This window comes from Notechis scutatus, chromosome 8 (assembly GCF_049901735.1).
Source record: "Notechis scutatus isolate UNSWTSFEM ecotype Mainland chromosome 8, rNotScu1.2, whole genome shotgun sequence".
Classification (NCBI taxonomy): Eukaryota; Metazoa; Chordata; class Lepidosauria; order Squamata; family Elapidae; genus Notechis; species Notechis scutatus.
In genome coordinates, this window is record NC_142016.1 from 5,703,857 (window position 1) to 5,716,680 (window position 12,824).

General features: G+C 37.9%; 1 protein-coding gene across 2 annotated transcripts in view; it reads right to left on the reverse strand.

Annotated features, from left to right (window-relative positions):
• The window catches only part of CSMD2 (CUB and Sushi multiple domains 2), a 642,692-nt gene that overhangs the window by 85,809 nt on the left and 544,059 nt on the right, over positions 1 to 12,824 (reverse strand). For both annotated transcript variants that reach the window (XM_087970516.1, XM_087970515.1), the window contains 6 exons: positions 10,819 to 10,935; positions 8,282 to 8,491; positions 4,499 to 4,687; positions 3,122 to 3,299; positions 1,797 to 1,942; positions 915 to 995 (listed from right to left, as the gene is read on the reverse strand). In XM_087970516.1, coding sequence (XP_087826642.1) covers positions 915 to 995; positions 1,797 to 1,942; positions 3,122 to 3,299; positions 4,499 to 4,687; positions 8,282 to 8,491; positions 10,819 to 10,935 — 921 coding nt within the window. The remainder of the gene's footprint in view (positions 1 to 914; positions 996 to 1,796; positions 1,943 to 3,121; positions 3,300 to 4,498; positions 4,688 to 8,281; positions 8,492 to 10,818; positions 10,936 to 12,824) is intronic.

The following is a 12,824-nucleotide window of genomic DNA, read 5'->3' on the forward strand; positions in this document are numbered from 1 at the left end:
CAAACTACTATTTTATTTTATTTTTTTGACTGACAAGTTGAAAAGTCCATCCTGTCTTGCTAATTTTCTGCTTGGAGAGTGAAGATGATGTTGTATTCTGGTTCCACTGCTATCATTCAAGTGAGGATAACTTTGTTTTAAGCAAAGTGGAGTGCTGAAAATCCCACCCACTTTTGATGTGAAAATCAGAGTTTCAAATCAGGGATGAACTGCTTTAGCTGCAAAATCAGAGATGAAGTGTCTTAGTATTAGCTGATCTCCCAAGAGCTAATAAAACTAGGACCTGGTTAGTATTGTATTTGGTAGGGAGACCACCAGGAAATCCAAGGGTTGCAAGTCCAGAAAATTTGAAAAATATATATAAAAAAACCAACCCAATGGCAAACAGCTATTCTGAATATCTTCCATATTGTTGCCAGGAGTCGAGCATGCCTCAAGAGGGGATTTGTGGATTATAATCATATGAGGAACAATGCTGGTTCTAATCTCTGTGATCTTCCTGGATTGAAGCATTCACTCCTCAGGTAAATTTCTTATAAAAGCTTCTTATAAAAGCTAATCCTGACTTTCATTTTAAGCTTCCTCCTCTTATCCACAGCAGATAAAGGCATTGATAGAAGAGGCAGAGTTAATGCAGTTGTTGTTTGTTCTCTTTTATGTGATTCTAGCTGCAACCAGTAGATTCCTGGCACTTACAATAAATAAGGAATACAGACTTCACTGTGCTAGGATGCTGAAATGCGTGTGGCAAGAACAGGAATTTTATTTACTTAATTATTGCAAATAAGTTATGGGTACCTATTTCAGGCAGTGAATTAGGACTGGCATGAGAATAGTGAGAACACTATCCTTCTGTGATTTATACCACCTGACTACATCCAAAGAAAATACTAGCAAAATCATGCATGTAATACCTATATTGTAATCTTCATTCTCAGTGATGATTTCAGCATTAGGTACCATAGTTGGTGGTTGGCACTTAGAAAGTTGATAGGCTGGAAAGAGAAATAAATAAATTAAGCCACATGAGAGTACCAAATCTCTAGCTATGGGACTTTTATATCTTTGTATTATAGATCCTCGGCAAAAGTTGGAATCACTTGTTGAGATAGGTGGCCATATAAATTGAATGGATGAGTAAATAAATAATGAACAAAGAGAGAAGCAAGAAGCTGAATCTCTGGAAAATCAATTCCACAACAAACAGAACCTGCTCTCTGGGTGGTGTTGGTGAAACCAATTTTCTCCTTTTTGTAGCCTTCTGTGGTTCAACATTTTGAAGATTCATCGGGCCTCAAGGATATTTTTTTTCCAGAAGAAATACATTCTTTTTATGTTGTAAGTCAAACATGTTTCTTATTCCTTGGTTACACCAACTACACAGTTGTTCACTCAGCATTTGAATTTATTTGTGTCAGTGTTCACACAATTTGAATTAAATGGGTTATTGAATTAACCCATTTGCTTGATTTGCACAATACCTGGGATCTCAAACTCAACGGGCAGAGTTAAGCTACAAAAAGCATTTCTAATCTTAACAATAATCAATGCATGCAGCCCTTGGCTTCTAATCAATTTGATTAAACATCCTGTGCAAACCCAACCAGAGGGATAAGGGCTACTTATTGGTCCAAATTAGTGGTTTTTATGCTGCATCAGGCACAGTGGTATGGCAGAGAAAGCACCTGATAAACCTTAGTTGAATACATAAGCAATATCCAATATCACTGCTGCATGCAATAGGTTACAAAACAAGTGTGACAACAAACCCTTGTCCCACAGTGAGCTGTACACACCATAGAAGTGGATGGCAAAGAGGCCTCCATTGGCTGCATCACTATGAAACTTCATCAGAGCATGGTTGGAAGAGCTTTGGATAGCTTTCTTCACGGAGTGTCCTGTGAAAACCCCCAACTGGGGAGCTGTCTCTTGAGAACCATCCCTGAAGAGAAAGGGAAAGAAATACAAAAGAAAAGATACAGTTAAGAATGGGAGCATTATGGATCAGAGTTTGTACATCACTCAGGTTATTGGCGGAAGACAATTCCAACTGAGATTTTTAAAAGGGCTGACAATCCTCTTGATGCAAGAGCCAGATGATGCTTGGAAGGCCACTCAGGCACTCCCAGTGGGTCAATCTGGCTGAAGGATCCACAAAGTTCTCCTGATACAGGCCACAAGACCTATAAAAGGCCCTTGTTCCTACTTTATTTTATTTGGAAGATCTGTCTAGCTATGCACTTGAAGTTGTCTCGATTCCCAACCTAGAAATACAATATATAAAAAACAAAAATAATTTGTATATACTTACATATATAAACTACCTTTGTTAGGTAGTTTTAGTTTGCAATAAATTGTAACTAATGAAAAAAATACAAAATACCTATTTTAAATTTGACTATAGAAAAGCATTCTAGCATTGCCACCCCAGCTTTTGCTATGCAAAATGGTTTCTAAACACTAAATAATGGAAAGACTTTATAACTGAAAGGGTATAAGCATAATCCAGCACAGAGGATAAGTAACACAATGCAACACTTCAATGTGAAAGCAACACTGCAGCTCTTCCTATTCACACCTCGATCTCTCTCTGGTCATGAGCTTGCTTCCTCTGGTAGACTTCTGATCTAGAGGTTGGTGGATCTTCACTGGACCTCAGAGCCATGAAAATGAGAGTAGACAATAGCTATTGTTTATTGGCAACAGGGCATCTTTCCAAGTTTCTCCATGATATCCATTTTCCAAATCAAACAATTTCATTACTGCCATTTCATTGTCACCATCTCTCTCTCCAGATGCTCATTGCTACTTCAAAGTTCTTTAGGAAGCAAACTGAAATGTTCCCTTTCCTCCAGGGATTTGGAGGAAAAGATTTTCCAATTTGATGTCTTTTTGTAGTATATATGTTATTGTCCCAGGTCTACTGCCACCAAGTTTCCTAATCCCAGCTTGGGCAGTTTCCCTTGAGGTAAGTGAAAAACTGATATCTCCAGACTCCTCATGATGAGAGGATCTCTCATCATCTTCTAAGGGTAAGAGAACATAGCTATGACAGGGTTATAGCAATACCTACTGAAAAAGCTGGGCTCAGAGGGAGCCCTCAACTCCAAGCGCCACTCACCAGACAGTGATGAAGTCATTGTACGGCTCTGTTTGCAGCAAGGTAAAGTTGAGGTAGATGCCATATCCGGATGACACCACAAATAGCCATGTACAGTCCTGGGAATTGGGATACTGCTTGGGAAATCCGGGGGAGTAGATCGTTCCATTTTGGGCAGTCATGTTTCCTCCACAGGGAACTGTATGCATTTGACCACAAAAAGACATTAAGAGCTACTAAATATGAGTACTTGCAGAATAGTGGTGGTATGATTTTAGTATCATTTGATCTATTTTAAAGTCCTCCAAACTGCTATTACCATAATCTATACCATGGCTGTCAATCTTGCAGCCCATGGGACCAAATGCATCATGGACTGGCCGTGCCCATGCCCGGTTTAGTGAAGAGGGAAAAGTCATGATACATCATGTGATGATGCCATGACGATGCAAGTTTGACACTCCTGATCTATACAGTATTTTGTAATCTTGGCCACTTGAAGATGTATGAACCTCAACTTCCAGAATTCACTCTTCTCTGTACAGGCAGCAGGGAGAAAGAATACCCAATTCAGCTGAGCAGAGAAGATTACTTAAACATAAAACAAGCCCTTAACCCCTTTCAGGTTAAAGGATTTTTTTCAAAACCTGGTAAGTCTCCCTTAACCAGTTAACTGTGCATTGTGAATTTTGTCAATTTGTCTTGCCTGGGACAACTGTGGTTGCTAAAAGGGGCTACTATATAGCTCAGCATATGCAGAAGGTTATAAGTCATGGGAAGCCTTCTTCTGACAAACCAAAGTTTCCTCCAATGAGGGTGTGAAGAGAAAATATATGAACCTGTGGATGAAGCAAATTTAGCAAAGTTCAGCTTTACTACACTTCTATTCATACTGTTTTCTGGGAAAGCCACCAAGAGCAAATGTCCACATGAAAGGAATACTGAGAGAAGCATGCACAAAGATGGAGGTGAACAGATACAACAGTCATACTCAAATTAAATCAAAGCTGTGGAAAAGAAGAGATTTGTCACTCCACAAAGGAGCAGAAATTAAAAGGCATTGACATTATAATTAATGGTATCTAAGTACTGTGGAAGCAATAAAGCTGAATTAATAGTGGTATACCTCTAAGTGAAACCGAAATCAATAAAGGGCAAAGACCAACCAGTTCAGGATTGTAGCCAGAAATGTGTAGTGGTCCTGGTGCTGAAGGATAGGTAAACTATATGTATGGAAACAAATGAATTATGATGCCTCTTGCCAAATACCAACAAGTCAGGTATACACATTTAATATGTATGTGTTATATCTCAGGCCTGCTAATTCAGTGTGTTATTTTCTCTTTTGTTTCCTTAATAATCAATCCCCTTCCAAGAAAAGTCTCAATAAAGTCATACCTTCACACCTGGGCAATGGGTGGTCCCAGTTCCTATTGGTTCCATGTTGACAGGTTAAGACTGGTTGTCCAATCAGCTGATAGCCAGGGAGGCACTCAAAAGAGATGGATTGCCCCACACTATAACCTGCTCCTCTTACTATGCCATTGGCAAAGGGCTCAGGATCTGGGCACTCCTGGAGTTCATAAGCTGGATATCATAAAATACAAACATGGCAATGGATTTAAAACCAGTTATTCCTTCCTTCAGAAATGCTTTACCTTCAGATGTCTTATAGGGAAGGACTATTAGTCAGCATTGTGCTCAAAGTGAAGGGCAGAAGAGTAACTGAGGATGGAAAGCATCCTGACTTGAAACCTTGGAGGAAGTTAATGATCAGCAATAACAATAGTGGGCAAGTTGTATAATCCCTCCTATACACTTAATTTTGTTTACAAGTCTTCTCTAGTCAATCTGCAGGATTTCCAATAGGGTGCTCTTCTCCAGATTCCCCCCAAAACTGCTTTCAATGGTCAGATATGGCTAGCCTAGAGAGCTCTTTCTTTCCTCCCTAAATGGCCAAAGGTCTAACTTGGTATAAGGCAATTTACTTAGTTCCAATGTTCTCTCAGCTGAACCATATTTGTGGTAACTGATCTCCAATCTTTAAGCACAAGCTGCTTAGCAACCAAAGCTGAGCTATGAAACCAAGCTGCACGTAACTGCATCAGTTTCTGGAATCCATCCAAATACAGTATTATATAAATACAAGGACCAATAAATTGATAGATGTTGCTCAGAAGTTCATTCTACCAGAGCAGTGATACATTAATAGCTATGGGAAGAGCTGCATTGCTCCAAAGCAGAGGTCTCCAAACTTGGCAACTGTAAGACTTGTAGACTTCAACTCCCAAAATTCTGCAGCCAGCTATGCATAGCTGGCTAGAGAACTCTGGGAGTTGAAGTCCACAAGTCTTAAAGTTGCCAAGTTTGGGGACCCCTGCCCCAAATGATCAAGTTCCCATGATCTATTCCTGCCAGTAGAATCATCCCTTGTCATATGGGCTGATTTACAAGATTAGTTTGCTCTGCCAATCATCATCCTAGCCAGGTGAAAATACCATGGTTTTATGGTATCTTACTACTTAGATTGCTGTAATACATTCTAAGTTGTGATAATTTTGTATAGACAGTCTTTGACTAATGATTGGACCTATCTAGATGGTACTTACAACCCAGACTTGAGTTTCAACAGTCGCTCTTCCTGCAACCACTTGACCACACTTCAGATGTTCAACAACTGGATCTCACAGCCATTTGCAGTGCCCTGTGGTCACTGCGTTTTACAATGGTGTCACTGAAAACCAGCATTTACTTCTGGTTTTCTGCAAAATAGTGCCAATGGCAAAATATTGGTCTGGTTAATGTCCACAGAATTCACTTAACTACAGATTCACTTAACAATCATGGTGAATCGCTTAATGATTGCTGCAAAACATGTCCCAAAATCAGGTCAGTCATATGCTCGACACATTTTATGACTGTCAAGAGTTACGACTGTGATGGACAGGCTCCATTAGACTATTAGTTCAATGACTACCTGTAGTCAATCCAGAATCTTCAGTCTGCCCAAAAGAGAGCAGTCAGATTAATAATTGCACAACAATACAATCATACTATGCCAATATAGTACCAACTTCACTGGTTCTCGGTTCATTTCCAAATCCAATTTAAATTTCTGGTACTAATTGCTAAACGCATTCACATAAATTAAATTGTATGGATTTCATTGCATATCATGCTGTTCATAAATATTGCACTGAACATTTTGATTATAGACTTGTATATAGCTGAAATAATTTAAAATGATGCTGGTTTGATATGTGTATATGTCTGCATGAAATAAATTTGAAAGTGAGCATGGAGAGGGATATTATTAGAAGATTGAGACCAAGAAAGAAAAATCTTGACTGGCATATGGCAGTACATTACAAAACAACAGACACTGGGTGTTTTGAATTTTATTATTAAATCTGGAATATTCCTTCTGTCGAGAAGCATGCTGAAATTCTGAATCTTTCTTTTTGAGCTATTTTCTCACAAATAGCACCAGAGAGATTTTCCTGCATTCTTTATTTATAAATAGCAGTACTCATTCAAAAGAGTTTTCTTTTGAAACTGATTTCAAATAACTTTAGTGAGTTTTTCATGTACTTCATGGGGTTAGTTTTGTACATGTGTGAATGAAATTTATTTTATTCTCTAACAAATCTGAAGCCTTCTTGACCTTTTTCTTGAGTTCCCATCTAATCTGTAACATAACTGGGGGACCTTTCAGTAGTACTGCAGCCATTACTGCTAATGAAAATCCTTATTACTGAAGAATTTCTGATTCCTCTAGAGAAATTCAAAGAAGCCATTCTCTGGTTCTTTACCTACAGATCTGATGATAATTTTACAAAACTATTCATGCTCAACTCTGTTTAAAATATGCTTTTGGGGCTTGTCCTGATCAGTGGGCCTCCATGAAACATGTCAAAACCTGCAAAATGGTAGTCACAATGTTGCAAAGCCTCAACACTTTGTATGTGCATTTTCATTCACACATACAAATGTTGATTTGATTGATTGCAATGTCCTACATCCACCATCTTGCAGATTTTGATAACTCTCCACACCTGCTCTTGAGCAAGATGGCCAGATGAAAGAGGATCCACAGAAAGTTCTACAAAATATACTGGCATAAAAGCAGCCTTGAAGAAGTCATTCAACACTTCCTTATCCCTGGAAGAACAAAGGAATGAAAAAGAAACTCTTGAATGAATAAAGTCCTGTCTTTATTCTCATTGGTATAAGAAGAGACAGCTCTTTTCTTTATATATTTTTTTCAGCTTTGGATAACCTTTTTCTTAATGTCATTGACTTCCATTTGAATGGGTAATTGGGAAACGGATGACCATTTGGCAGGCATAACATTAATGAGAGAGCCTTAACTTTTTCTTAACCTGATAAAAGTCCGGCATACAACACTGCAAATACAATTAAGAAATAAAAATAGTCCTTGACTTATGACCACAATTGAGCCCCACATTTTTGTTAAGTAATTTTTACCCATTTTATGACCTTTCTTGCCATAGTTGTTAAGTGAATCATCACAGTTGATAAGTTGGTAACCCAGTTGTTAAGTGAATCTCATTTTCCCATTGAGTTTCCTTGCAAGAAGGTCACAAAATGTGATCCCATGACTCTGGGACACAACAACAGTCATAAATATGAACAGGTTGCCAACCATCTGAATTTTGATCACATGATCATGGGGATTCTGCAAAGGTCGTAACTGTGCAAAATGGTCATAAGTCTTCAGTACCACTGTAGCATTGAATGGCCACTAAACGAACTGTTGTAAGTTGAGGACTACCTGTAATAATATCTGTAACCAGAAAAGGAAAACTTTTGTTGCACTGAAGTAGAAATACAAAAAGCTAAAGAATAGTCTTGTGCTAGGAGGAAATTGTCTGATGTAGTAATTTAGAGGTCTCTGAGCACCAAGCAAATTAAGGTTGGGTTGAATTCTTAGGTATATCATTAGGATCTCCTGGAAAATACATTGTGGATTAACTTGTTAAATTTGGCAGGCTACTAGGATTTAGCAAGACTACTAGGCAAAACAAGAATTTCCATTATACCCTAAAAGTATTGTTTTCAAAAAATACAGTAGTTTTGTAGCATTCATCACACTTGAAAAGTGCCCCAAAGACAATGGACTTGTTCCATTCTTAGCCTTCTCAGCTTCCTGCTCCTTACCTTGATATTCTACTTTAAAACCAGGCTTGTTCTGTGAGTGGTCACTGTGGAAATATAAGGTGGTTTCGTGTGACGTGGAAAGAAGAGAGCCTGGGAGGTCGGTCCCACTAAATCGGCTGATGATATTACTGGTATCATATGGCCCATTGCGAATTTCAACAAAATCATGATTAGGTTCAGTGGAAAAGTTTAAGAACTGGAGATGAGCACCTGCACATGGCAGAGAAAGTGAGAAAAAGATTTAATTAACTGAATTGCTTCTGTGTTTGATTAACTTTCCATCATTCTTCCCCAAAGTACAACATGAAGAATTCTCAAGGTTTCAGACTAAGATCTTTCATAGACAATATTGTATAGTGTGGTAGGTGCCAGAAGATTATCAGTATTACTCCTAGTGATAACCTGAACAAGTCCCCGCAATTTTCTTGCTAACATTTTTAGAAGTGGTTTTAGCTTGCCTTCTTCATCCTAGGGCTGAGAGAGACATATTGGACCAAAGTCATCAGGTGGTTTAGGATTAGAAACGACAGTCTTCCTGATTCTAGGCCAGTATCTTTAACCACTATAAATCAACCTGGTTCTCATGTATGTATTGCTTCATAAATGCTATTTAGGTACATTTTGTGCCCTTGGAGCCCTGGAGCACTTATACCACCAGCCCTGATTTAGAAATAAAAGATGAAACATCACCAGAAAGCACACTCAGAGGACCTAGACAGCTACTTTCTTTGTATTTAGTATTTTACTTTCTAAAACAATGTATTTATTCCTGGCTTCCTTGTCACTCAATAAGGTCTATTCCAATATACCTCTTGACTATTCCATTGCTATAATTCTGGAGGCCTCCTCTGTTTTTGGGTAATAGCAATTTTTCTCCTGGTAGGTAGTGGATCTCAAGTGGCCAATCCCACTTGCTTTGCTTTGCTATACTTCACTTTTAGGCTACCTATGACCAAAGTACATGGGTGAAGCGTAAACAGAAACTGGATTGCTAATTTGACACCATCACCAAATACATTGTGACTTACTTTGAAAGAATGGGGATACAGAAGGATGTGGTGGAGAACTGTAGTTTGAGGGGCAGGAAATGGATTTGCAGCAAGAATTCCCTTGCCTGGATCATGGAGAACTAGCCTCTCATGGATTGCCTACCATTTTTCCTCCAGTACCATCAGCTAGTCATTTGGATTTTGCACGTTGGATTTAACAGGGACAATTAGATAAGACAATATCCCCACTACTGAGAAGGAGACAGAGAAGAAGAAGAAAGAAAAAGAAGAAAGGAGGAGGAGAAGAAGCCTACACTGAATCCAAATCTTAAGAAAAAGTGCTCACCAACTTGCATTGGAAGGGATATAGCATTCATTAAAAAACTCATTACATTTTACGACCAAATTTAAAAATGGTTCATCAGCTTCTGGATCGAGTGTTATTTTTGACTTTGAAATGGTCGTGCATGAAATTATTTTTATTATGATAATTATTTATTTAACAGAACCAACTAAAACAAGTACAGAATAATATATTAAAACAGAACAATGTCTATGTTCTTAAAAACTGAAAAAGTATCATTGGCATATTTAAAGTTGCACAGAAAGTAATGTTTGTTACCAATATGGTCCTTAGATAAAACAACAGGGTCAAATAGGAGTTGAATGTTCCTACTTTCAATATTAATAACAGTCAAAAATCCATAATCATGTTAAAGAAAAAGGCCATTTCAAAAAAGCATTTTAGGAAGAAATATCTGAATATATTTGTGTGAATGTATTCATGCTAAAGTGGGATGAGAATCCAAAATGCCTTGTAATGGTTAAGTTTTTTGACAGGGAGATGATGGTAGTGAAGAGACCTTCCACCTTATTATTCTGGGCCAAACTCATGTAATTAATCAACCATACAAAATGGAAAAGTCTGGATCCAGAATGTTATGTTCTGGAACAAACTAAATTGAGAGTTCCAGGACTGGTCTATGCATTCTTGGAAGGGTATCATCTGGAACATGAAGGAAGAAATGGTTTTCTGGAGGTAAAATAAAAATTTCAAGGAAAAAAAATGAAATATTCCAGAAAACTATTATATGCACATAACTATTTCCATTTGCTTTAAAATGTCATTATTATGAATATTTCCCAATTATCTGCAGGAAATCTGGAAGATTCTTGAAAGAAGATGGAATACATATCCAATTTCTGGTTGAAGATTTCGAATGTGAAAATTTTGCCAAAGGAATTCTAGAAAAGATGAAGTGGTACTATCTGAACTGCTGCCTCCCCAGTGTTACATTTGTTTTCTTCTACTCTGCTAGCTTTCGTTAAACAAAAGTCAAAATGCTTTCTCTTTAAAATATTTGTTCATTCATTCATTCATTCATTCTTCCATCCATCCATCCATCCATCCATCCATCCATCCATCTATCCATCCATTCATTCATTTATTCATACCAAGGAGATCGGGGTTGGCTTATCCTGGATCAAGCCATGAAAAGTATCTGAAAAGAGATATCTGAGATGGGAAGGATGCTGTGATTTTCTTACCAAATCCTACAGTAAAGGATATCTTCCAGGTACAATCACTGTTGCTAGGGTAGTTTCCAGGAAAGCCAGGGCTCAGGATGACACCTTCCATCTCTTCCAAGATTCCGCCACACTGGGCTGTTAAAATTACAATAAAGCAGTTGGTCATAAACTATTCAAATGTCTTTGTCTTTGTGTTGAGTGACTGTTAGGACCACGGAAGAAAGAGCTGATGGATGGGCACAGGATTGATTGCTGAAAGTTCGGTGTACCCCATCAAGAACATATTTAAAAAGATTAATAGGGGATGCCAAATCCATTGCTAGACAGATTGAATTATGTTCAACTAAATCAGGCATAGCAAGTGGTTCATCGATTTGCATGTTAATCCAAACCCCTCACCAAATGTGCAAATTCTTTATTTGAAATTTAAAATGAAGTCATAATATACTGAAATAGAATTTAGAATGCAGGCGACATCCTCAGGGAGCTATACTTCATGAATGAAGCCTGGGGTTGATTCCAGTTCTTAGTCCTCATTTGTTCACCCTCCAAGTTGAACTAACAAGATGGCTTCACCTAATATTAATTGTGTCAAAATTTATCACACTAATTTTTTTCACACCAACTCGTAGTGGAGTGGTGGGTCCATGAAGGAAGGTGGCTAAAAAAATCAATATGGTGGCCACAACTGCACACTGGAAGCCCTGCCCTTTTTAATATGTGTTACAAGTAAAAAAAGGGGTATGGACTTGATCTTATGATCATTGCTGTGGCCGCCATTTGACTTTTTAAAGCCTCTCTATGAATATCCCTCCCAAACAGATAAATTTCTATTCTAGGGAGCATGGGACAATTTCCTTTCCCACCATGTACTACCCATTATGCCCACAAGGAAACTTATGGAGGTTATGCTTTTCTGTTCTCAACTCCTAGATCTGGGTCAATTTTCCATCTTCAACTGTATATCTATAATGGGAAGAAGAAATAACTTTGAGGGACAGAAGAAGAGCCGCAGGCAAAACAATGATTGAATAAAAGAAAATTGAGTCCAGAGTGAACTTGTAATCTGAGAAAGTAAGTGTCTCAGGCTTGACCTTCCCTTGTTCTCATGAAGATCAAGCATATTCAGACTTGTAAGATTCTGTTACTGAAGCCTTATAATAAAAAATAGTATTAGCATTCATAACTTTGGTTTCCTAGTCTAGTATACCTTGAAGGGCTCACAATATCCAGCACCACTTCTTGGACTATAATAGACATCTAGCTCCCTTCCATATAGTCCAAAACAGAACCTAGAAGACTATACTTTTAATCCACCCTGACATTTGACAGCACAGATTCCCTTCATTATATGCATTTTTCCCCCTGCTGATTCTATAGCTTTCTAATTTCATGCCTCCTGATGTCTGTTTAAATGAAACTCCTTCTCAATTATTTAAAAAGGGGAACATCTGGATAAAAGAAGACAGGAAATCTCTAGTCAGTCCATTTTGTAGGGACACGGTAGCTGTTTATCAAAACTTGATTGCTTCTGTCTTTTGGAATGTGACACAACAATATTTATATCTCTCTACTATCATTTTTTTTTTCAGCAAGAAAGGAAAGCATAGTGTCAAAGGGTATTTCTTATTCAGGAGGTGCAGCCAGAAAATCAGGCATACTGATGCAACAAATTAAGCACTCTGTTTCTAAAAGGAGGCAGTAAAAACAAACACATGCAATTTTTTTATTTAGGTGTTTTATTTACAATCAAAGAACATAAAAAAACAATGTTGGAAGGGACTTTTGAGATATTCTAGTCCAACCTTTTGGTCAAGCAGGAGGTCCTATACCATTTCAAAAAAATGGCTGTTCAATCTCATCTTAAAATCCTCCAGGGATGGAGCAAGCCATTTCACTTGTTCTCACTATCAGGAAATTCTTCCTTAGTTCTAGGTTGGATCTCCTTTTAATGATCTTCTCCATTGTTAAGTCTTATCCTTCCCTCAGATGCTTTGAAGAACAGGTCGACTCCCTTTTTTCTG